This window comes from Podarcis liolepis (assembly GCF_965112155.1).
Source record: "Podarcis liolepis genome assembly, chromosome: Z".
NCBI lineage: Eukaryota > Metazoa > Chordata > Lepidosauria > Squamata > Lacertidae > Podarcis > Podarcis liolepis.
The window spans coordinates 29,635,800-29,660,370 of record NC_139570.1 but is presented as its reverse complement, the minus strand read 5'-3'; the positions used below and the strand labels follow the sequence as shown (position 1 = coordinate 29,660,370).

The 24,571-nt window shown below is 46.0% G+C and overlaps 1 protein-coding gene across 1 annotated transcript in view; it reads left to right on the top strand.

Annotated features, from left to right (window-relative positions):
- Window positions 1–1,599: 1,599 nt before the first annotated feature.
- Window positions 1,600–24,571, top strand: part of LOC310698283 (uncharacterized protein) — a 42,749-nt gene continuing 19,777 nt past the window's right edge. Inside the window, exon 1 of the mRNA XM_083485340.1 lies at window positions 1,600–1,913. Within this exon, the coding sequence (XP_083341466.1) occupies window positions 1,652–1,913 (262 nt within the window). The 5' untranslated portion in view covers window positions 1,600–1,651. The remainder of the gene's footprint in view (window positions 1,914–24,571) is intronic.

The window sequence follows — 24,571 nt, the reverse complement described above, 5'->3', positions numbered from 1 at the left end:
TTTTATTTATTTTATTTTTTGTTCTTTGTTTTAATATTTTTCTTTTTTGTTTTTTGTGCACATCTCTGCATATTCTGTATATATTCTGTATATTTTTATTTTTTACATAGAGGAGTAGTTAGGGTTAAGTGTAGGGTTAGGGCGGGGCTAGGTATAGACTTAGGGCAGGGCTTGGGGTTGGGGCCAGATTTAGGCTTGGGTGGGCATTTCAGATAGTTAGTTACTTTAGATAGGAGGGTGGGATCTTTAGTGGACGACATGGGCAGGCTGTAAGTAGCATCACTTTCTCTTCATTTTCGGGGGGGGATGAGTCTGTTTCCCAGCCAAGTTGTCCTGGCCAAGTCCCCAATCCATTTGGGTTGGATCCACTCTTGTCCTTGAGATGGCTTCATGTCCTGCACTCAGAGACCAGGGGGGCAGTGATTATCACCCAGGCAGAAGGGTTGCTGTGTACGTGGTCTCATGCTTCAGGGAGGATGACTGCCCCTAGTCATGTCCCAAGTGCCTTTCTCTGGTAGCCATCTTCCTTCTGGGCAGAACAGCATTGGAATGGTGTCAATCCGATGTTGGATTGCTTTTATATGAATATTTGAACCTTTTCCCACTGCAAGAGTAGGTGAGTACTATGACCAGATATTATCTTCTTCTTCTTCTTCTTCTTCTTCTTCTTCTTCTTCTTCTTCTTCTTCTATCCCTCGTAGCCAAGTAAGATTGATTTCCATGAACAGTGAGTTTTAACCATGAGTCCAAAAGTGATTGTGGAGGCCAATTCTGGATCTACACGTCCTTCCACAGTGGGGACATAGTTTTCTGGGCAGGAGTTGATCACGGTGAGGGTTTGCCAAGCGTGCCTTCCTCTTAGCTCGTTTCTCCCTTGCATCCTGAGTTCAAGCGTCTTCAAAGCCCATGACACCTTTGGTAAAGGCTGTTCTCCTATTGGAGCGCTCGCAGGCCAGTGTTTCCCAGCCATTGGACATGACCAGTCCAACAAAGTTGGTGTTGAAGAGTCATTGCTTCAACACTGGTGATCTTTGCTTCTTCCAGGACACTGGTATTAGTTTGCCTGCCTTCCCAAAGGCAGTGTCACATTTTTCGGAGATACCGTTGATGGAATCTTTCAAGGAGTTGGAGATAGCGTTTATAAGTGATCCATGTTTCACAAGCATACAGCTGGGTTGGTAGTGCAAGAGCCTAGACTGAAACTTAAAAGACTAGTTTCAATGGACCAAGAATGGTTTTCATGGCTGGTTCTGACTTTCCCTTTTTCTCAGTGGGAATTCCTACTCGCAGAGCAGAGGCCACGGCTGGTCAGCAGCTACAGTGCCTGTGTGCTTTGTTCTGTTGTTGTTGTTGTTGTTGTTGTTGTTGTTGTTGTTTAGTCGTTTAGTTGTGTCCGACTCTTTGTGACCCCATGGTTTTGACTTCCCTTCACGGCTCTTTCTTCTTCTTCGTCACACACTTGCAGAATCCAACCCAGCATTCAAACTCTCTTCTTTGTTTTCCTGCAGGAACTGAAGAGGCACTTCTGGCTTCTGCTGAGCAGTCTCCTTATGGAAGCCCCCAACCCTGGCACCCTCCTCCACCTTCTCAGTGTAAGTGTCCCGATGGCATCAGGGGTGGTTTTAGGGTTGCCCCCCCCGTCCCTTACCCAATGGACTGTCCCATTTCTGGGGCACAGAGCCTGTTTGGCCCCCAGTTTGGTCCAAACCCTCATGGTCCAGAAGTGCCAGGGACTCTGTGGTGGGGGCAGTGGGGGCCGCTTTGGCCCAGACTGGCCCCTGACTCTGAGACGCTCTTTCCTCCTGCAGGACCTCTGAGGATACGCCCTGGGGGAAAATGGGGAGGCTCAAGAACTAGCGGCCAGCAGCATTTCCTTGCTGCTGGCCGTTGCCCGGAAATACCCCAACCTCAGAGTAAGTACCTTGCCTTCTGCTATTCATTTCTTTGGTTACTTCCATCCCCCCAAGATCACATCCCCAAGTGATCTTTAGTGCAGATGATGTGGGGTGTGTCCCTAGGAGCCAGGATGAGGCCAGAGGCTTTTCCTGCCTCCTTTCCTGCTGCTGCCCACATATTCTGCCTATTATGTGCACCCCATGATAGCCTTTCCCTGAATATGCCATCAGCAGCACAACCTTCCTTTTGGGGAACCTCTTCATCCCGTCCTCCACCTCCTCCCCACTGGTCTTGAACCATTTCGTTTCATGCCCGTTTTCCTCCTGCTTTCCAACTTCTTCCGCTGCCTCCTCTATGTTGCTGCAGCTGCTCTTCAGCCTCTTGGCTTGGTTGCCAGCCGCGGTGCTCAGCTCCTCGGCCATTGCAAAGCACTAGAAGAGATCATCCGAAAGCTAACTAAGTCCTTCATTTAAAGGGCACGTCAGCCATAGAAACCTTCTTTACACAGATATTGAATCGATCACTCAAAATCAACTTACAAAATACAATTCTCTTAAAGCAACCAAGCAAGTAAATCCAAAAGGAGCTGCTGGGGGTTTTGGTGCAGTAATATCTGGAGAGATACAGATCACCCAGCACAGACAGGGTACCTGCAGCATCCAGATGTTAAGACTATAAACCCCCGTCAGCCCCAGCCAGCAGAGCCAATGATCAGGGGTGGGTGCTATTATTTCATTTCATTTCTGAATCGCTTTCCATGAAGCATGATGAATTGGGAGTAGAACAAGATCCAGATCCAGAGGGCCACAGATTCCCCATCCCAGCGCTACAGAAGCAACTCTAGAATCCTCACCATATTCTAGATCAGAATTACCAGAGAATATATCCCTTTTGGCTTTGTAAGTTTCCACATGCAAGCCTAAATTCTGTAAGGGTAGACATCAAATCTTCCAAGCTAGCATTGGCCTTACCAAACTCCAACAACATCAAGCCTTTATCATTAACCATCATTTCAATGTGCTATTTGGAACAGGTAAATTTGGGAGAGACAAAATGGTTTCAGGACTTTTTCTGTGAGCTTCAGACATGTGGTTTGTGTTTGTGTGTGTGTGTGCTTGGTACATTTATGAACATTTATTTTATATATGTACGACCTTAAAGTTCTTATAACAATAATAATATTTGATATTATAATATTAATGATATAGTAAGATAATGATAATAATTATTATTTTATTTATACCTCACCCATCTGACTAAGGCTGCCGGAGCCACTCTGGACGGCTTCCAACAAAAATAAAAACGTAAGAAAACATTACATACTTCCCTATACAGGGCTGCCTTCTACAGGTTGCATAGTTACTTGATCTTCTTGGCTCCAGGATCACACAACTCCATGCCCTCACAATGTTTCTCTCAGGGACAACAAACCACAGCCTCCAACATTTCTCCGATGGAAATAGGGGCGTCCTGAGGAAAAGCGGGACTTTCTGGGATCAAATCAGAAACCAGAATGGCTTCTGTAAATCCAGGACTGTCCCTGGAAATTAGAGACAAAAACCACGGTTTTGGGCCATGGAGTTTCCAGGAAGCAGTGGATCCAAGTTTTTTGTGGTGCAGGCTGTGTTGCTGGACATGATGTGTGATTTGACAGTGAATTAGGGGTGGCCCAATGCAAAAAGTATGAGGATCCGTGCTTCAGAACCTCGTTTTTGGGCCATGATATGGCCAGGAAGCCATGGATCCTAGATGTTTGTGGTGCAGGTTATGCCCATGGGCATGATATGTAAGTTGATGGTGAGTTTGGGTTGGCCAAATGCAAAAAGCATGAGGATCCATGGGGATCCATGCTTCAAAACCATGGGCATAGCATGCACCACAAAAATCACGGATCCACGTCTTTCTGGCAACACAGTCGCCCAAAAATGTGGTACTGAACCATGGGTGCTCATGGATCCTCAGGGTTTTTGCATTGGGCCACACCAAACTCACTGTCACATCACACATCATAGCCAGGGGCACAGCCTATACCACAAAAAACTCGAACCCACAGCTTCCTGGCCATACCACGGCCCCAAAGCGTGGTTTTGAAGCACGGATCCTCACGCATCCTCACGCTTTTTGCATTGGGGCAACCGTAACTCACAGTCAAATCACACATCATAGTCAGCGACACAGCCTGCACCACAAAAAACACGGATCCATACATTGGCCCAAAAACATGTTTTCGGAACACGGATCCTCATGGATCCTCACGCTTTTTACATTGGGGCTAACTCACCATCAAATCACACGTCATGTTCATGGGCACAGCCTGAACCACACAAAAATTGGATCCACGGCTTCCTGGAAACTCCATGGCCCAAAAACGTTGTTCTGAAGTAAGGATCCTCATGGATCCTCATGCTTTTTGCACTGGGGCAACCATAACTCACCGTCACATCACACATCACAGCCAGGGGGCACAGCCTGCACCAAAAAAACTCGGATCCACGGCTTCCTGGCAACTCCATGGCCCAAAACATGGTTTCGAAGCACGTATCCTCATGGATCCTCAGGGTTTTTGCATTAGGGCACCCCAAACTCACTGTCAAATCACACATCATGTTCATGGGCACAGTCTGCACCACAAAAAACACGGATCCATGGCTTCCTGGCAACACTGTGAGCCCAAAACATGGTTCTGAAGCACAGATCCTCATGTATCCTCAGAGTTTTTGCACTGGGGAACCCCAAATTCACCCTTTATTCAAATATCTTGTATTTAGCCACAGATCTGACCACAAAAATCATGGATCTAAAAATCATGTCCCTGGCCAGATGCTACCCTGGATATATTGGCCAATTTTTAGGTCGTTGTGCTGGGATGGAGGAAACGGAGTCGGCTGAATCTCAATCCATTAAAGATGGGGGTGCAATGGCTGGGCCAGAATGATTTCGTTTCGGTTTGCCAGCTCCCAGCTCTTGACGGGGCACAATAGTCACCTGTAGCCACCATCAGGAGTCCCGGTGTGATCCTGGACACTTCTGTCTCTATAGAGGCACTGGTCACAAATGTAGCCACACTGGCATTTTTAAATCCATGCCAGGTTAGGTGATTGGTACCGTACCTGTCCCTTTCTAACCTAGCCATGGTGATCCATGCAGCAGTCACCTGCACACTAGACTAACTTGCTCTACACCTGAACCGGGGAAGGCAGGGTATAAATGCGATAAACAGATGATAGGTAGATAGATAGATAGATAGATAGATAGATAGATAGATAGATAGATAGAAAGAAACACAGGGCTTACCGTGAGACTGCTCCAAATGGTCTAAAATGGTCTAAAATGCAGATGCATGAGTTCTGACTGGGACTTTGTGGAGAGCCCACATTCAGCTGGTTGTTCATCAGCTGGATTGTCTCCAGGTGGAGTATTGAATCAGGTTCAGGGTTGTGGTGCTAACCTTTAAAGCCTTAAACAGTCTGTGACCTTTCTTATCTGTGGGAATTATCTTCCACTACACCCCCCCAAAGAGTGTGATGCTCATCTAACAGCAACCTACTGGTGGTCCCTGGCCCAAAACATATCCAGCTGTCCTCTACCAGAGCCAGAGCCTTTTTGGTGGAACGCTTTGTCTAATGAGACCAGGGCTTGCACATTCCTATGGCCCTTGTGAGCAAACCCATCGGGAATCTCGTACTCCCAGCAGGGTCACCCAAGATGGTAAGGTCAAAGGGAATGAAATACATTCGGAGTCCTGTAGTGATTTCATGCTCTTTATTGCAGCTTGTAAAACAGTGATTGAATTTCCCTCCCAAACCTCAGGCTTTTATATAGATTATTTACACAATGAGTCTCGTCTGATTGACTGATTCTGCTTCCCTCCTGGAGCCTGATTGGTCTTTTTCTGCAAGCTGATCAGTTGTTGCATTCTAGGATCCTACTTGCCTATTGTTCTAGGATCCAAGCTTAGTACATAACACCCCTCCCCTCTAAGTTCCCGTTGCACCCAGAAGGTTAGCATTCGTAGTCGTTGAGGTGTGTCGGTCACCTAAGTATGCATTGTGGTCTTGGGTGTCTCTCAGTAGGGGTTCCTGGTTCTGGCTCTTGTTCCGGGGCTGCCAGCTGTGATGGGGCCGTTGGGTTGGGCGCTGCTGGTCCACTCGGTCGTGGTTCTGGTTCCTGTGGCTGCTCTGCCTCGGGGGTCACTACTGGACTTCCTAGTTCTGCCTCCCTTACCCACTCCTCCTGCTCTATGGGCCTCACCCTTCTGCTATTCCCTTGGGGTTCCTCTGTCCAGCCCTCCTCACAGTTTCCCCCAGGAATCGTCACCGTAGTTGATCGCAGTGGGGGCACCAAGCTTGCCCCCCCCCACCGTTAGCACCTCGTACGGCACAGGGCCAGTCGCCCTTGTTACTTTGGCGGGTAACCATGCTGAGCCCACCCCGAAGTTCTTTGCTTACACTGGGTCGTGGGGCTGGAAGGTCCAGGGGTTCCTACCTTCCCCCACTGCTGCCTCGTCATGGGCCCTGTCAGGGTGAAGTCTTGTGAGATGCTGGCCCATGAGTAGTTCCGCTGGGCTCTGGCCGGTCTTTGTGCTGGGGGTGCTATGCTGGGCTAAGAGAAATGAAGCGAGGCAATAATCCCAATCCCCTTGCATCATGCGGCGAAGGGCGTCCTTGGTGGTCCACACCATATGCTCTGCTTGGCCGTTGGTGGAACAGCGCTGATCGTGCGTGATGGATGGCATTTTGTGTTGCGAAAGTATGGAACTCCTCTGACGTAAATGCTGTTCCATTGTTCAAGACGAGGGTGTCAGGGAGCCCATGGGTTGCGAACAGCCTACGTAGTACTCGGATGGCCGCAGCCATGGAAGTGCACAGTACCTGGGCGGCCTCCAGCCATTTAGAGTATGAATCCACCACTACAAATAATGTCCACATGCAGGTGGGACCACGGTGCTTGGGCTGACTCCCAGGGTTGGATGGCGGCCCTTGGAGGATCTGGGCAGGACTCCTGGCAGGTCTGGCAGTATTTAACCCAGGCCTCTATCTCCCCATGGATTCCTGGCCACCACACATAGCTCCCTGCAAGGGCCTTCATTCTCACTACCCCTGGGTGTGTTTTGTGTAGGGCTATGAGGACCATTTGGCACAGAGGCTGGGGAATGACCACCCTTCCTCCCCATAACAGGCACCCCTTGTGGGCTGACAGTTCGTGTTTACGGGTCGTATAGCCCACAAATTCCAACCCAGGTTTGCTACTGGGCCATCCCAAGCACACCCAGTCCAGGACCCGGGAGATGACACTGTCCTTCATGGAGTGGCATGCTACTTCAGGCACATGAATGGGGCGGTCAAGAAGCTGTTCCATGCTCATGACCTCATATGTGGGTGCTGGGTCGGGGCCAGTCTCAAGTAGTGACAGTCTGCTGATAGCGTCTGCGTGGCCCATCACCTTCCTGGGCCGGTGGACCAGTGTATACTGGTAGCTGGTGAGGAAAATCGACCACCTGAGGATGCAGGGTGACAGTACTTGAGGGGTCTGCTTCTCAGGGGCGAATAGGCCAAGCAGCGGGTTGTGGTCGGTCACGACGGTAAAGGGGCGCCCATACAAGAAATTGTGAAATTTCTTTACTCCCTTCACGACTGCCAGGCCCTCTTGGTCTATTTGCAAATAGTTCCTCTCAGCTCTGGAGAGGGTCTGGGAAAAGTAAGCCACCGGCACCTCTCTTCCATCCGGAAGTTGGTGGCACAGGCGTCTTCCAAAAACCCAACCCAAACCCCAAAAGTGCCATGGCGATCGGCAAATGGTAACAGGGGCAGGATCATGAAATCTGGAAGCCCCTAGTCATGAACCAGCACATGGGTGGTGGATACATATTCAGTCACTCTGACCCAAGGAACGAGGCAGTTGAGCAGCTCAGCAGCTGTATCCATGACTGAGCAGCCCTTTTTAGGATCCACTCTGCTCACCCTGAAAAGGGGGAGGGGCTAGAAAATGTGCCCTAGACGTAGTCTACCCTCCTTTTTCCCTGACTGGATTACTGCACCCAGTGGTCATAAAAGACAATTGTACTTTGGAAGATGAACTATATGGACTTTGTGGGATAACGCAGAAAATGAGCATCCTGAATGCAGCCATCATTGCAAGAGAGCTGCAACGTTTTAACATTGATATTGAAGTGCTTCAAGACTCTTGAAAAGCAGGAGAGGGACAACTGAAGGAAGAAACACATTCTTCTGGAAAGGTCTATCTGAACAAGAACATCAAAAAATGGGGTAGGCTTCGCTATCAAAAATGATCTTGTGAAGCTCTTGTCAGAAGTCCCTACCGGCATTAATGAGCAACTGTCAACCATTTGAATAAATCTCACCAAAAACCAACAGGCTACTATTCTAAGTGCTTATGCACCAACACTGGATGCCAATGAAGACATTAAAGAAAAACATTTACTCTCAACTGGATACCATCCTATCAGAGACACCTAAGTCCTCCTGGGTGATTTTAATGCAAAAGTTGGGCAAGATTTCAATCTGTGGCCTGGGACTATTGGAAAAGGAGGAGTTGGCAACAGCAACCAAAACAGAATCTTACTTTTGACTATATGTGCAGCGCACAACCTTGATATTACTCATTTCTGGGTTTGAACTCCTCAGGTTCCAAGTAGTTCAAGAACTAAGCTGTTTGAAAACTGAGGTACCACTGTATTTATTTTTCCCAATTTGAACTGAATAGCACAGATTAATGAAGAATGTAATGCAATAACTTTTTTGAAGGATGATTTATTACAACAGCAGTCATAAAGAAGAAACATGAAACACACAGAAAAAAATGAGATATACAGGTTAAATTGCTGTGTTGGCACTTTGTGATAAATAAGTGGGTTTGGGGTTGCAGTTTGGGTATTCGGTCCCTAAAAGGTTCCCTATCACTGTCTTAGACTATGTAATTGTCCAAGCTGAAGATCACTGTGATGTGCTCCTTACCAGAGCTATGACAAGTTCTGACAACTGCTGGACAGATCACCAGTTAATATGCTCCACAACGGCTATCAAGATACCTCAATGCAGGCTTCAAGGAAGGAAACAAAGGTGCATTAATGAGCGACTCTCAACCCTTTTTAATAAAGCTCACAAAAAACCAACAGGCTACTATTATAAGCGCTTATGCACCAACACTGGATGCCAACGAAGACATTAAAGAATTTTTTTACTCTCAGATTAATACCATCCTATCAGAGACGCCTAAGGAAGATAAAATTATCCTCCTGGGTGATTGCAAGAGTTGGGCGAGATTTTGATTTGTGGCCTGGGACTATTGGGAAAGAAGGAGTTGGCAACAGCAACCAGAACAGAATCTTACTTTTGACAATATGTGCAGCGCACAACCTTGTTATTACCAACACACTCTTTTGACAGAAAAATAAATTAGAAACTTCATGGAGGGATCCTCGGTCAAACCACTGGCACCTCTTAAACTATGTTATTGTCCATGCTAAAGATTGACGTGATGTGCTTCTTACCAGAGCTATGACAAGCACCGATGACTACTGGACAGATCACCGACTAATATGCTCCATGATGGCTATCAAGGATGTAGTGATCAGATGGGATTACAATGAGGAATTATAAAATATACATCAAGCCATTGTGTCCACGATGAATGCATTGTGTTGACTGGGTTTGATATATTGACAATAATTTCTGATTAAATCCCATAAGCTTCTACATTTATGCCATTTTTCCTCTACTGTCCATTTCTCTTGCTTGACAAGTCATGTACTGCAGGCAGGCATCCTGGGTCATCAAAGACAGTGGGCAGTTTCTTTTGATGTAACTTTGCTGATAAGTTACATCTGATAAGATAACATTTTAGGATGTAAATCTTAGGGCCAGGAAACAGATCTCACCAGAAGGTGATAATGATCGCTGTCTTCCTGGCTATCCTCCTTATCATGTATATTGCTTGTTTATGACCTCAGGGGTTGCCAAATGCACTCCTTTGTAGTTCTGTTTTGTTTAGCCCAGAAATATTTGTGCTTAATTAGTTTTGGTAGTTTAACTTTGTCCCCATGTGGGGTTTGTCGAAATGCTCAGAAGAAATCTGATTGGTTCTTACGAACACTCTGTAAAAAGTTCTTTCGTGAATAAAACGACCTGGGCCAGGGGGTGGAGAGACAGATTATTATACGCACCCTTCCCAGAGTCTTGCTGGTTCAAGCCTCTGTGTGTATTCTTATTAATCAGACTTCAATCCTTCCTTTACTTTGAGAACGCCTCAAGGATTATACCTCAATGCAGGCTTCAAGGAAGGAAACCAAGGCACAAAATGAACACTCAAGCCCTTCAAGATCCCATTAAGCGGGATTGCTTCCAAACGACTCTTAAGGACCATCTGCATTCAGAATTCCCAGATAACAATGAGGAACAGTGGGCCAAGCTAAAAACATCCAGCATTGGTGTTATGTACTGAAGTTCTCACCCTGGGCCAGCAGGGGGATACTGTAGATAGTTATGCAAATGAAGGATCGAAAAGTGATGTTCAGTGATTGGATAGTTTTGTATGCAAATGAAGGATCGAAAAGTGACATTCAGTGATTGGATAGTTTTAGAAAATGGCAACAGTTACATTGTTCTGGAGCTCTATATAAGCAGGCTGACTGAGCCCCTCAGCTCAGTTCTGTTCTGGCATCTGAATAAAGAAGAGCTGTTTGAAGAATCGCTGTGTCGTCTGATATGTTTGCCCACAACTTAACAATTGCAGCCTGTGAACAAACTATTGGATACGAAACCAAGAAACACCAGGACTGGTTTGATGAGAATGACAGTGAGATTGAACACATGATTGACAAGAAAATGAAGGCATTTCAGATCTGGCAAAGAGATAGAAACTGAGCAACTAAGAAAAAAACCCTATGCCAATGCTAAGGCTGAAGTTCAAAGAAGAACCAGAGAACTAAAAAACACCTGGTGGATTTTTAAAAAAGCCTCAAGAGATCCAGCACTTAGCTGACACTCATGATGCACAAAGTTTCTTTAAAGCCACAAAGACCATCTATGGGCCAATAAATCATGGCATATTCCCCCTATGCTCAGCAGATGGCACCACACTTCTAAAAGATAAAGAAGCTATTGAACTGCTCTGGAAAGGACACTACCAACATCTCCTTAACTACAACTCTCCCATATCTGCTGAGGTCCTCTCACAAATTCTGCAACAGCAAGTTAGAGATGAGCTTGCAGTATCTCCAAATATGGGAGAGTTGTGTACAGCTATTAACCAAGTGAAAAACAACAAAGCCAGTGGACCTGATGGGATACCTGCTGAAATCTTCAAAGTGGATGGAATTGAACTTACACAACAACTTCACAAGCTCATTGAAAAAATCTGGAGGAAAGAAGCGATCCCAGCAGACTTCAGGGATGCCGAAATTATCAATCTCTTTAAAAAAGGTGACAGAACTGATTGTGGAAACGATCAAGGCATCTCTCTATTAGATGCAGCTGGCAAAATTCTTGTAAGGATCTTAGCAAACTGTCTCTTAACAATATCCGAGGTGACCCTTCCTGAATCCCAAAATGGTTTTTGGCCTTCTAGGGGGACAGTGGACATGATTTTCACCACTCGACAACTTCAGGAAAAATGCAGAGAGCAAAACCGACCGCTGTATATGGTGTTTTTTGACCTGACTAAGGCTTTCGACACTGTAAATCGTAATGCCCTGTGGACTGTCCTTCTGAAAATTGGCTGCCCAAATGAATTTGTAAACATCTTTTGGCTCCTCCATGATAACATGACAGCAACAGTTACAGAACTAACTTAGTTGGTCTTTAAGGTGCCACTGGAAGGAATTTTTTTATTATGACAGCAACAATCGCAGATAACAATGGCTCTCAAATTGAATCATTCACAGTGGGATCAGGTGTTAAACAGGGTTGTGTTATTGCCCCAACTCTCTTCATTATTTTCATTGCCATGATCCTACACTTTGTCGAAGGGAAACTCCTCACTGGGGTAGAAATCATATATCAAACAGATGGAAAGAAAGCTCTTCAATCTGAGCAGGCTGAAACCAAAGAGTAAGGTTACCATAACTTCCGTCATAGAGCTTCAGTATGCTGATGACAACATAGTGTGTGCATGCTCAGAGGATGACCTCCAAACCATCCTAAATATCTTCACAGAAGCTTACAAAAAGCTTGGCCTGTCACTCAACATCCAAAAAACCAAAGTGCTGCACCAACAAGTACAAAATAACCCCTCTGCAGAGCCACAAATCCAGCTCAGTGGTGTAACGTTGGAAAATGTCGATCACTTCTCCTACCCAGGCAGTTATCTTTCCACAAGGGTCAACACTGATGCCGAAATCCAGCATCGCCTGAGCTCTGCGAGTGCGGCTTTCTCCCGATTGAAGTACAGAGTGTTTGAGGACCGGGACATTTGCAGGGAAACCCAAATGCTTGTTTACATAGCTATCATACTACCAACCTTACTGTATGCTTGTGAAACATGGACCACTTACAAATGCCATCTCCAACTTCTCAAAAGATTCCATCAACGGTGTCTCTGAAAAATTTTACATATCACTTGGGAAGACAGGTGAACTGGATGAAGCAAAGATCACCAGTGTTGAAGCAATGATTCTTCAGCATCAACTCTGTTGGACTGGTCATGTTTTGCAGATGCCTGATGATCATCTTCCAAAGCAACTACTCTATTCCGAACTTAAAAATGGAAAGCGTAATGCTGGTGGTCAGCAAAAGAGGTTTAAAGACTGTCTCAAGGCAAATCTAAAAAAATGTAGTATAAAAACTGACAACTGGGAAACACTGGCCTGCGAGCACTCCAGTTGTAGAACTGCCTTTAGCAAAGGTGTCATGGACTTTGAAGACTCAAACTCAGCATGCAAGGGAGAAACGTGCTAAGAGGAAGGCACGCTTGGCAAATCCACACCGTGATCAACTCCTGCCCGGAAACCAATGTCCCCACTGTGGAAGGTCATGTGGGTCCAGAACTGGCCTCCACAGTGACTTACATACTCATTGTTAAAACTGTGTTTATGGGGAAAAAATCTTACTCTGCTACGAGTGATCAAAGAAGAAGAAGATCTGTTTTGTAGAGCTTGTAAGACTGAGTTGTTTCACCAGTCCTAAGTTGAGGGCAGCAATGGTTTTATGTTTACCTTTCCCTTCCCCTCCCCTTTTTATTTTCTTCTCACTCTTTCCCTCTTCCTGTTGGTCCTTTCCCTCTTCCCCTTTTATCCTTACCCTTACTGGGCTAGTAGCTGGTAATCAGGGTGCTTCAGTTATTGGAGTCAAATTGTCTTTTAATCTGTTTTATTGAATTTCTGATGTTGTACACTGCTCTGAGCCCACTTTGGTGAGGAGAGCAGCTTTAAAATCGAGTAATAATTATAATTATTGTTTTTTAAAAATAGGCCAGGGCGAAGGCTGAAGCCCATTCTCCCCTTTCACTGTGGTACCAATCCAAATTTGGCCCCCGTGGTGCTTTTCCCACAAGGAGGTCACAACTGCTGCCCTGCTGCAAGTCCCTGTGGCAATCTTGTGTTTCACAGTCTCATTTTGCCCTTAGAACTGATGGCATACTTGCATTCTTTTGCAATGCTAGAATATTGCTTTTCCTCAATTGCCTTATAACAGGATTAAGTGGTGGTTGCACCTGATTTTTAATGTGATGTTATATGCCTCAGAAACATTTGATAATTCCCATTCCCACAGGCCACGAGATATACTTAATCAGAAGAGATCCCCTTCCATTAACAATCCTTGCACTTCCTCTTGTCCCTTTTTGATTGTCTGCACTGGGAGGGTGCAGAGGACGCGCACTCACCTGCCGCAAGGGTAAGTGCGTAATGAACCACTGTTTGAAATATCATGTGCATTCCATAGCTTCCCTGCAAAAGGAAGTCCTGCTTGCCAACATTTTGGAGTTCCTTGAGAAGGGTTACAAGCACCTGCATGAGGGTAAGCTGTTAGACATGATATGCTTGGACTTCCAAAGGGGTTTTTGATTAGAAACCTCACCAGACTACTGAGAGTAATCTTACCAGCCATGGGACCAAAGATTGGGCCCACTGGGGGATTACAAATTGGTCAAGCAACAGGAAGTTGGAAGAAATGGGCAGTTCTCCCAGTGAAAGAGAGTGAGCAGTTGGGTCCCACAAGGATCATTTATTCATGTATGATCTGGAATTAGTGCTGAGGAGTATAGTGGCTATGCTGGCAAACCAAATTCCATGCTGGAGACTATTGAAAAAGGAACTGGATATGAAATGGTCAGTATTGTAATGTCCCTGTACAGTTCTATAGTGTGGTCCCATTTGGAATACCGCGTACAGTTTTGGCATAGCTGGGAAAAATGCAGAAGAGGGTGTTCTCACTCTGTGTGGGATGGTCGTTCTCTTCCATGGAGTGTGTGGCATAGGGAGGGATGCATAGTGATGGAGATGGCAGACACATTCCTTGCCAGTCTGATCAGCCAAATCAACCCTGGTGATCAACAGGGTGATAGATGTGGCAACCAGATTGCTCTTACATCTAGAATTGGGCAACCAAAGAATAAAGGAGTAACAGTGCTTTTCCTTTGAGAAAAGGCTGAAGAGCTTGGAAATGTTCAGTCTTTAAAAGGTGACTAAGTGGGGAGCAGACATGATAGAGGTTTAAAAAATTAAGAAGATAAAGTGGATAGAGAGAACTTTTTGTCCCCCTCCCATAATACTGACCTCAGAGGCAACCAGCGAAAGGAAATACCACTTTACTCCAAGAGAGATTAAACTGTGGAGTTAACTGCATGAACATTTAGTGATGGCCACAGGGGGAAAAAAAATATTATTGGGACAAAAATTCTGGCCCACTGGTCTTATGCACCCCTTTAGAATTAACTTTGGGAAATTATTCCAATAAAAGAGACGATTCCAATATAGAGAGCTTTCTTAGTGACATTATTGAGCAATTGCACAGAAAGGTAGAGACACAGCATTAAAGCCGATCATTTAACATTTTCCTGTATAATTTTATATACATTTGTGTCAAGAGAAAGGCGAAATGGATAGAACTAGGATGATACACACAGGTGAAGGGAGAACTGAGAAAATCAGAACTGTATAGTGGTACCTCGGATTAAGAACTTAATTCGTTCTGGAGGTCCGTTCTTAATCTGAAACTGTTCTTAACCTGAAGCACCACTTTAGTTAATGGGGCCTCCTGCTGCCGCCGCGCTGCCGGAGCACAATTTCTGTTCTCATCCTGAAGCAAAGTTCTTAACCAGAGGTACTATTTCTGCGTTAGCGGAGTCTGTAACCTGAAGCGTCTGTAACCCGAGGTACCACTGTAATTTAAACATTCACTTAACTGTCACAAAGATCAAATATGCACAACTTTCTTTTGCAGAGGTCACCCTGCAATTAACTATCAGCCTCATGCAGTCTTCTCCTCTTTCTGTCCACATGCTCATCATATGGAGACCTGAAAGCATAATGCAGAGAAATTTATATGCTGAACTTACATTCTTCATTCCTCCTTTCATAAAAAATTTTCCTAAACATTTGTCCTATCTTTTAGGAAGATATTACAGGCTTCAGGTGCCATCATAACACTAATGTTTCAAAAATGATAGCAGGGCATTATTGACAACTGGAAAAGGCACTTCAGGTTTGGTGTGGTGGTTATGAGTGGTGGACTCATAATCTGGTGAGCCGGGTTCACTTCCCTGCTCCTCCACATGCAGCTGCTGGGTGACCTTGGGCTGGTCACAGTTCTCTCTGAAGTTTCTCAGCCCCACCCACCTCACAGGGTGTCTGTTGTGGGGGAGGAAGGGAAAGGCAATTGTAAGATGCTTTGAGATTCCTTAAAGGGACTGAAAGGCGGTGTATCAAGTCCAAACCCTTCAGGCTGCTATTATTGCACTAAGATACACAGTGGGACCAACAGATACTTCACTTGGACTGCACTCTTCCCCAAAACATCATATCAAGGACTGGAAAAAAACAACTGCATCATGCTTAGATCACAAGATGATGCAGGTGTTCCCCCAAAACCATCCACAGTTGGGTGGCTAAAATGGACACAAACATTGACATGAGACAGCCACTGTAGCATCAGAGTGGAGTTAACAAAAGAAAAGATGATCCTTTGGGGGAGGGCTAATTGAATCTGCCCCCCTTCCCACGCATCTACCTGTGAAGATGTTGGTGTGCTGGCAATCAAAAAATGTGTGGGGAGGTGAAACAAAGATTTTTCTTAGCTATACATGCAGGGAGGGAGCAAAACTCCAGTAGAATTGTACCAGCATGTCAGTAGGCTTACCTCAGCCCAAACTGGCTTCTGTGTAGGTCTGTGAGGCCCTCATTTCATTTATAGTCCCCTTTCTCCCCAGTGGGGACTCCAAAAGAAACACATCCTTCTCCTGACTTCTACTTGGTACTCACACCGTGCCGCCAGTTCTAGTGGTGCATCCAGCACCTCAGGGGCTCCCCTTGATTGCTTATGAGAAGAACTGGCTCAGCATTCCATACAAAATGTTGTTGTGCCTGCTGTTTGCTACAGAGACTGAAGATTCCTTCCCCCAGGTTTTGCCCTGCTCAAGAACTAGTTAAGCACTTCCATGCCCCATTCATTTAAACTGCAGAATAAACCTGGCCCTTCCATGAATCCGATTGAAATCTATAACATTATTTGGTTGTGTCTCAGCATATTTATGGGAAATATCACTATTACAAAGAGTTTGGAAGAAGAGTTTGGACTTGATATTCCGCCTTTCACTCTCTTTAAAGGTAAAGGTAAAGGTAAAGGTACCCCTGCCCGTACGGGCCAGTCTTTCCAGACTCTAGGGTTGTGCGCTCATCTCACTCTATAGGCCGGGAGCCAGTGCTGTCCGCAGACACTTCCGGGTCACATGGCCAGCGTGACAAGCTGCATCTGGCGAGCCAGCGCAGCACACGGAACGGCGTTTACCTTCCCGCTGGTAAGCGGTCCCTATTTATCTACTTGCACCCAGGGGTGCTTTCGAACTGCTAGGTTGGCAGGCGCTGGGACCGAATGATGGGAGCGCACCCCACCACGGGGATTCGAACCACCGACCATGCGATCGGCAAGTCCTAGGCGCTGAGGTTTTACCCACAGCGCCACCCGCGTCCCCGCACTCTCTTTAAGGAGTCTCAAAGCAGCTAACAATCTCCTTTCCCTTCCTCCCCCACAACAGACACCCTGTGAGGAGCTGCATGTGGAGGAGCAGGGAAGCGAACCCACCTCATCAGATTACGAGTCCACCGCTCTTAACCACTACACCACGCTGGCTCAAAGGCTAATAAATGCCAGCTATACATAACCTTTAGCTTAAAAAATAGCAACAATATCTATCTAATGGAACAGTGCAGTGTACTAGCTAGTGTCATAGAATCATAAAATAATAGAGCTGGAAAAGACCACAAGGGTCATCTAGTCCAACCCCCTGCCATGCTGGAACACACACAAGCAAAGCATTCCTGACAGATGGTCAGCCGGCCTCCACTTAAAAATCTCCAAAGAAGGAGACTCCACCACGCTCCAAGGTGGCATATTCCACTGTCCAACAGCCCTTACTGTCAGAAAGTCCTTCTTAATGTTTAGGTGGAATCTCTTTTCCCATAGTTTGAATCCATTATTCTGCATCCTAGTCTCTAGAACAGCAGAAATCAAGCTTGCTCCCTCTTCAACATGACATCCCTTCAAATATTTAAACATGGCTATCATGTAATTCCTTAATCTTCTCTTCTCTAGATTAAACAAATCCATCTTCCTAAGTCTCTCCTCATAGGGCTTGGATTCCAGACCTTTTACATTTTGGTCACCCTCCTCTGGACATGCTCCAGCTTGACAATATCCTTCTTCAACTGTGGTGCCCAGAACTGGACACAGTATTTCAGGTGTGGTCTGACCAACCAGAATAGCGTGGGAGCATTCCTTCGCTTGATCTAGACACTATACAGTGGTACCTTGGGTTAAGTACTTAATTCGTTCCGAAGGTCCGTACTTAACCTGAAACTGTTCTTAACCTGAAGCACCACTTTAGCTAATGGGGCCTCCTGCTGCTGCCGCACCGCCGGAACCCGATTTCTGTTCTTATCCTGAAGCACTATTTCTAGGTTAGCGGAGTGTGTAACCTGAAGCATATGTAACCTGAAGCGTATGTAACCTGAGGTACCACTGTACTCCTATTGATGCAGCCCAGAATCGCATTGGCGTTCTTAGCTGCCACATCACACTGTTGACTCATGTTCAGTTTGTGGCCGACTAAGACTCCCAGATCCTTTACACAGGTACTGTTGTCAAGCCAAGTGTCCCCCATCTCTACATTTGATTTTTTCTACCCAGGTGTTGCACCTTACATTTCTCCCTATTGAACTCCCTATGGTTGGTTTTGGCCCAGCTCTCTAGACTATTCAGGTCATTTTGAGTTCTGACCTTCTCCTCTGGGGTATTAGCAACCCCCCCCCCAGTTTGGTTTCATTTGCAAATTTGATCAGCATGCCCTCTATTACATCATCCAAATCATTTATAAAAATATTGAATAGCACCAGGCCCAGGACAGAACCTTGTGGAACCCCACTAGTCATTTCTTTCCCGGATGAAGATGAGCCACTGATGAGCACTCTTTGGGTTCAGCCCATCAACCAATTACAAATCCACTTAACAGTGGCTTTGTCTAGCCCACATTTTACTAGCTTTTCTGCAATAATATCATGGGGGACCTTTTCAAAGGCCTTACTGAAGTCAAGGTAAGCTGGTACAAGGGAAAGCAGGATTGTAATTACTGTAAAAATTACTGACCACTTTGGATCAGCAGTCTCAACCTAACCCACTACATGGGGAGAGCCACGTATTTCTTTGGAAGGCAGGTGGAATACAGTGTGATATACTGACAGCTGTTTTAAAAGATATAACTGTAACTTAAAATCCAGTATCAGAATAAAATAAAAATGATGGTCCCTGTGTGGATAGTCAAGTCTGCATGATGGAGCCACCTCCAGTGACAATATTTACCCACCCAGGAAGAATGGCAGATGAAGTTGATGGACTATATGGAATTGGCAGAAATGACTGGCAGAATCCGAGATCAGGGAGAAGAGTCGGTGGAAGAAGATTGGAAGAATTTAAAGATTATCTACAGAAATACTGTAAAATTAATGAATGTTAGAAAGATGTTGGAATGAAGTTACATGGCTTTAGCAGAATTGTTATAAAGAATTAAGTACAATAGATGGTAAATGGATTACAGGGAAAAATGAGGTTTGAATGTGTTAAGATAAATTATAGGACAGAAATTTGAGGAAGATGGAAAGGATTTGCTGAAACAATTATTTGAAGTGGAATACAAAAAAGGGAGGTGCGAGGAGGTCGCTGAAACAAGTAAATGGAAGATAAGAATATTGAAAATACTGGATGTGTTTTTAATTGTTTTTGTCTTGTTTTGTTATGTATATGAAGTGTTTTTGTATTTGTATTGTATTGTATGGTATTGCTTTGTTATGTTTAATTCCTTTTCTTTTCTTTTTGTAACATTTAAATTTTCAATAAATATTATTTTTTTTAAAAAAGGAAGATCCATGCTTCAAAACCACGTTTTTGAGCCATTGTATGACCAGGAAGCTGTGGATCCTAGTTTTTTGTGATGCAGGCTGTGCCCCTGGCTGTGATGTGTGATTTGACAGTGAGTTTGCGGTGGCCTGCAAATGCAAAAAGCGCGAGGATCTACGAGGATCTGTGTTTCGAAACCACGTTTTTGGGCCATGGTATGGCCAGGAAGCCGTGAATCTGAGGTTTTTGTGGTGCAGGCTATGCCCATGGCCATGATGTTCTATCTGATGGTGACTTCGGGCTGATCTAGTGCAAAAATCATGAGGATACATGAGGATCCTTGTTTTTTAACCATGTTTTTGCACCATTGCGCCCCCACTTAAACAGTGGGTGCATGATTTTTTTTTGATGCTGCCTACAGACTAAAACATGGTCTACAGTATCATGGTGGTTTTATTTATATTTGAATGAAAAAAATCATATGAATTCATTTTAAATCATCTGGATCTGCCTTTTACCCAGTCCCCCCGATATGCTTCTTTTGATTCTGCAGCGAGTCCTGGCTTGCTTGCAAGACGTGGCGCATGTAGACTATTTGAATGTCAATGCCCACCAACTTTGGAGGGGTGGTCCCCTCAAATATTTTATTGTGGGGGGGGGGCAAATGGACCTTGGCCCCTAGGAACTATCTCCTATGCAAATAGGTGGCTTGTGTTATTTGGTTCGTAGCTCAGAAATTGTCATTGTGGGTCGGCTGGTTTTTCCCCCTGTGTAAGCATTTATTGTATCAAAATGTGATTTCTGTGGATAAAGTTCCCACTCCTTTATCATGACAAATCCCATCTGCTTATCTGTGGCTTGTGAAATGGGTTGGTTGGTTTGGCAAGCTTGGAAGTAGGTGTGTGATGCCCAACTCTTGTTTTTTCCTGAAATGCTGTTTATTACCCAGAATGTGCTTTGGGGTGTGTGGAAACTTCATGGCTTATGGTAATTGTCATCCCCATCCTGTCCAGCTTGTGGAAAGTTGGTGTAGCAATTTTTTTCAAATAGGTTCTGGGCATGAAGGGGCTAATAAATCTATTATGACCTTAGAAGTATTGCCAACTGCCTCTAACAAGACACCACAGCCTTTTGAATCAGTTTTATTTGTAAAGGAGCTGTTCCCTTCCTGGTTTTACACCATTAGAATAAAGTGTGCTTAAAAGCAGCTCAGAAATGTTCTTATAAATTGGGTGTGGGAAATCTGTGGCACTCCAGCCTTTGCTGGTCTCCCAACTCCCACCACCCTGAACCATCAGCCTTGCTGGTTGAGACCAATGGGAATTGGAGTAAAATGATGCCTGCAGGGTCAACAAGGCAAAGGTTCCCCACTTTTTCTAAATAAAACAAAAATGCATTCAAGTTGGTTTTGCTTATGAATAAATAAGCATCTTATTGAGCTGTAATACTGTGCACATTACCTGGGAACAGGGCTGGCTGAAAACGTTTTGGAACCTTAAAGGTAAAGGTAAAGGTAAAGGGACCCCTGACCATTAGGTCCAGTCATGACCGACTCTGGGGTTGCGGCGCTCATCTCGCTTTATTGGCCGAGGGAGCCGGCGTACAGCTTCCGGGTCATGTGGCCAGCATGACTAAGCCGCTTCTGGCGAACCAGAACAGCACACGGAAACGCTGTTTACCTTCCCGCCATTTATCCCGCTATTTATCTACTTGCACTTTAATGTGCTTTCGAACTGCTAGGTTGGCAGGAGCAGGGACCAAGCAACAGGAGCTCACCCCGTTGCAGGGATTCGAACCGCCAACCTTCTGATCGGCAAGTCCTAGGCTCTCTGGGTTTTAGGAGAGTCACAAAGTGGCACCCCCCCCTTTCCTTGACCTGGAAAAAGAGGTGAATGAAGATCTATATCAGGAACAAAGATAAAAATAAAGCTCTACATCAGAATCCACTGCCCCTGTGGATCCTGCTGCCTGAAGCAGTCGCCTCACCTTGCCTCATGGGCCCTACCTAGGAGTAATGGTTGGTTGGCATCTCTCTGTTTCAGGGGACAATGGAAGAGTGCTCCTTTGGGGTTAGAGTCAAACCCTAATTCATTTAAATGGGGCTTACATCTGAATAACGTTGCATACTTGCATTGGTTTGCAAGTGTTCAGAGTGCTCCACGTAAGCTATTTTGTGGCAGACCACCAAGTTTTCATCCTTTATACTTATACGTCTGAAGGGATGCTGATAGTACTAACATCCCAACACCCTCTTTTTACTGTGGCCAACCAGATACCCAAAGGGGCAACCCACAAGCAAAGCACAATAGTGCCCTCCCCTTCTGCAGCTTCCAGAACATGGTAAAACTCTGTTCCCACGTGATTTCTACACAAAATAAAAAATAAAATGGGAATGCCAGAAGCTGCTGTCTGCTGGGCAGTTTGCAGGTGAAGGAAGAGCTGGTTTCCCCCCCCCCCCCGACATTAAACAAAGGCAATATTGCAGTCACTACCACCAGAGGGCAGCAGAGCCTGCACAGTGCAGCCTGTGCAGATTTAAAATCAACAGCACAACCCTATACAACATGGGTAGGCAAACGAAGGCCCAGGGGCCAGATCTGGACCTATCGCCTTCTAAATCTGGCCCACGGACGGTCCGGGAATCAGTGTGTTTTCACATGAGTATAAATAATAATAATAATAATAATAATAATAATAATAATAATAATAATAATTTTTTATTTGTACCCCGCCCATCTGGCTGGATTTCCCCAGCCACTCTGGGTGGATTCCAACAAAGATGAAAAATACACTAAAATGTCACATATTAAAAACTTCCCTGAACAGGGCTGCCTTCAGATGTCTTCTGAATGTCAGGTAGTTGTTTATCGCTTTGACATCTGATGGGAGGGCGTTCCACAGGGCGGGCGCCACTACCGAGAAGGCCCTCTGCCTGGTTCCCTGTAGCTTTGCTTCTTACAGTGAGGGAACCGCCAGAAGGCCCTCGGAGCTGGACCTCAGTGTCCGGGAAGAACGATGGGGGTGGAGACGCTCCTTCAGATATACTGGACTGAGGCCGTTTAGGGCTTTAAAGGTCAGCACCAACACTTTGAATTGTGCTCGGAAACATACTGGGAGCCAATGTAGGTCTTTCAAGACCGGTGTTATATGGTCTCGGCGGCCGCTCCCAGTCACCAGTCTAGCTGCCGCATTCTGGATTAGTTGTAGTTTCCAGGTCACCTTCAAAGGTAGCCCCACGTAGAGCGCATTGCAATAGTCCAAGCGGGAGATAACCAGAGCATGCACCACTCTGGCGAGACAGTCTGCAGGCAGATAGGGTCTCAGCCTACGTACCAGATGGAGCTGATAAACAACTGCCCTGGATACAGATTTGACCTGTGCCTCCATGGACAGCTGTGAGTCCAAAATGACTCCCAGGCTGCGCACCTGGCCCTTCAGGGGCACAGTTACCCCATTCAGGACCAGGGAATCCTCCACACCTGCCCGCCTCCTGTCCCCCAAAAACAGTACTTCTGTCTTGTCAGGATTCAACCCCAATCTGTTAGCCGCCATCCATCCTCCAACCGCCTCCAGACACTCACACAGGACCTTCACTGCCTTCACTGGTTCTGATTTAAAAGAGAGGTAGAGCTGGGTATCATCCGCATACTGATGAACACCCAGCCCAAACCTCCTGATGATCTCTCCCAGTGGCTGCATGTAAATGTTGAAAAGCATGGGGGAGAGGACAGAACCCTGAGGCACCCCACAAGTGAGAGCCCAAGGGTCTGAACACTCATCCCCCACCACCACTTTTTGAACACGGCCCAGGAGGAAGGAGCGGAACCACTGTATGACAGTGCCCCCAGCTCACAGCCCCTCAAGACGGTCCAGAAGGATGCTATGGTCGATGGTATCAAACGCCGCTGAGAGATCCAGCAGAACTAGGAAACAGCTCTCACCTTTGTCCCTAGCCCGCCGGAGATCATCAACCAGTGCGACCAAGGCAGTTTCAGTCCCATGATGAGGCCTGAATCCCGACTGGAAGGGATCCAAATGGTCCGCTTCTTCCAGGCGTGCCTGGAGTTGTTCGGCAACCGCTCGCTCAATCACCTTGCCCAAGAATGGAAGATTTGAGACTGGGCAATAATTGGCCATTGTGGCCACATCTAAAGATGGTTTTTTAAGAAGCGGTTTAATAACCGCCTCTTTCAGCGGGTCTGGGAAGGCTCCCTCATGGAGGGAAGCATTCACCACCCCACGAAGCCCATCGCCCAGTCCTTCCCGGCTAGCTTTTATAAGCCAGGATGGGCAAGGATCCAGGAGACAGGTGGTCGGCTTCACTCGTCCAAGCAGCCTGTCCACATCCTTGGAGGTAAAAGGTTGGAATTGATCCCACGCAACTTGACTAGACAGGACTCTAGCACTCTCCCGCCCTGGCCCTGCTCCCACGGTGGAGTCTACTTCTTCCCGAATCTGAGCGATTTTATCTGCAAAAAACTTAGCAAAATCATTGCAGGAGATCATGTGGCCCGTACTGGGCCCAGATGTCGCAGGTGGTTCTGCTAAATTGTGAACCACCTGAAAAAGTCTCCTGCTGCTGTTTTCTGCAGATGCAATAGAGGCGGCGAAGAAAGTCTTCTTTGCCGTCACTATCGCCACTTGGTAGGCTCGACGTTGAGCTCTAACCTGTGTCCAGTCAGATTCGGAATGAGTTATCCACCACCGGCGCTCTAGCTGTCTCAACGATTGTTTCATTGCCCTCAGATCCGTGGAAAACCACAGGCAATCGGAGAGGGCGCTTCGGAGCCAAACAGTCAATAGCCCTGGTTAACTCCACATTCCAGCGGGCCATCAGGGAATCGGCTGAAAGGCCATCAACATAGGATAAAGCATCTCCTACCACTCTCTGGAAACCATTTGGATCCATTAAGTGGCGGGGGCGGACCATCTGAATTGGTCCCACCTCCCTGCAGAGGGGATGGGTCGCAGAGAAGTCCAGTTGCACCAGGAAGTGATCTGACCATGGCACTTCTTTCGTTTCGCTTTTACTTAGTGTCAGATCACCAACATCCATAGAGGTGAACACCAGGTCTAAGGCATGCCCGTGGCTATGGATTGGGCCAGACTTATTC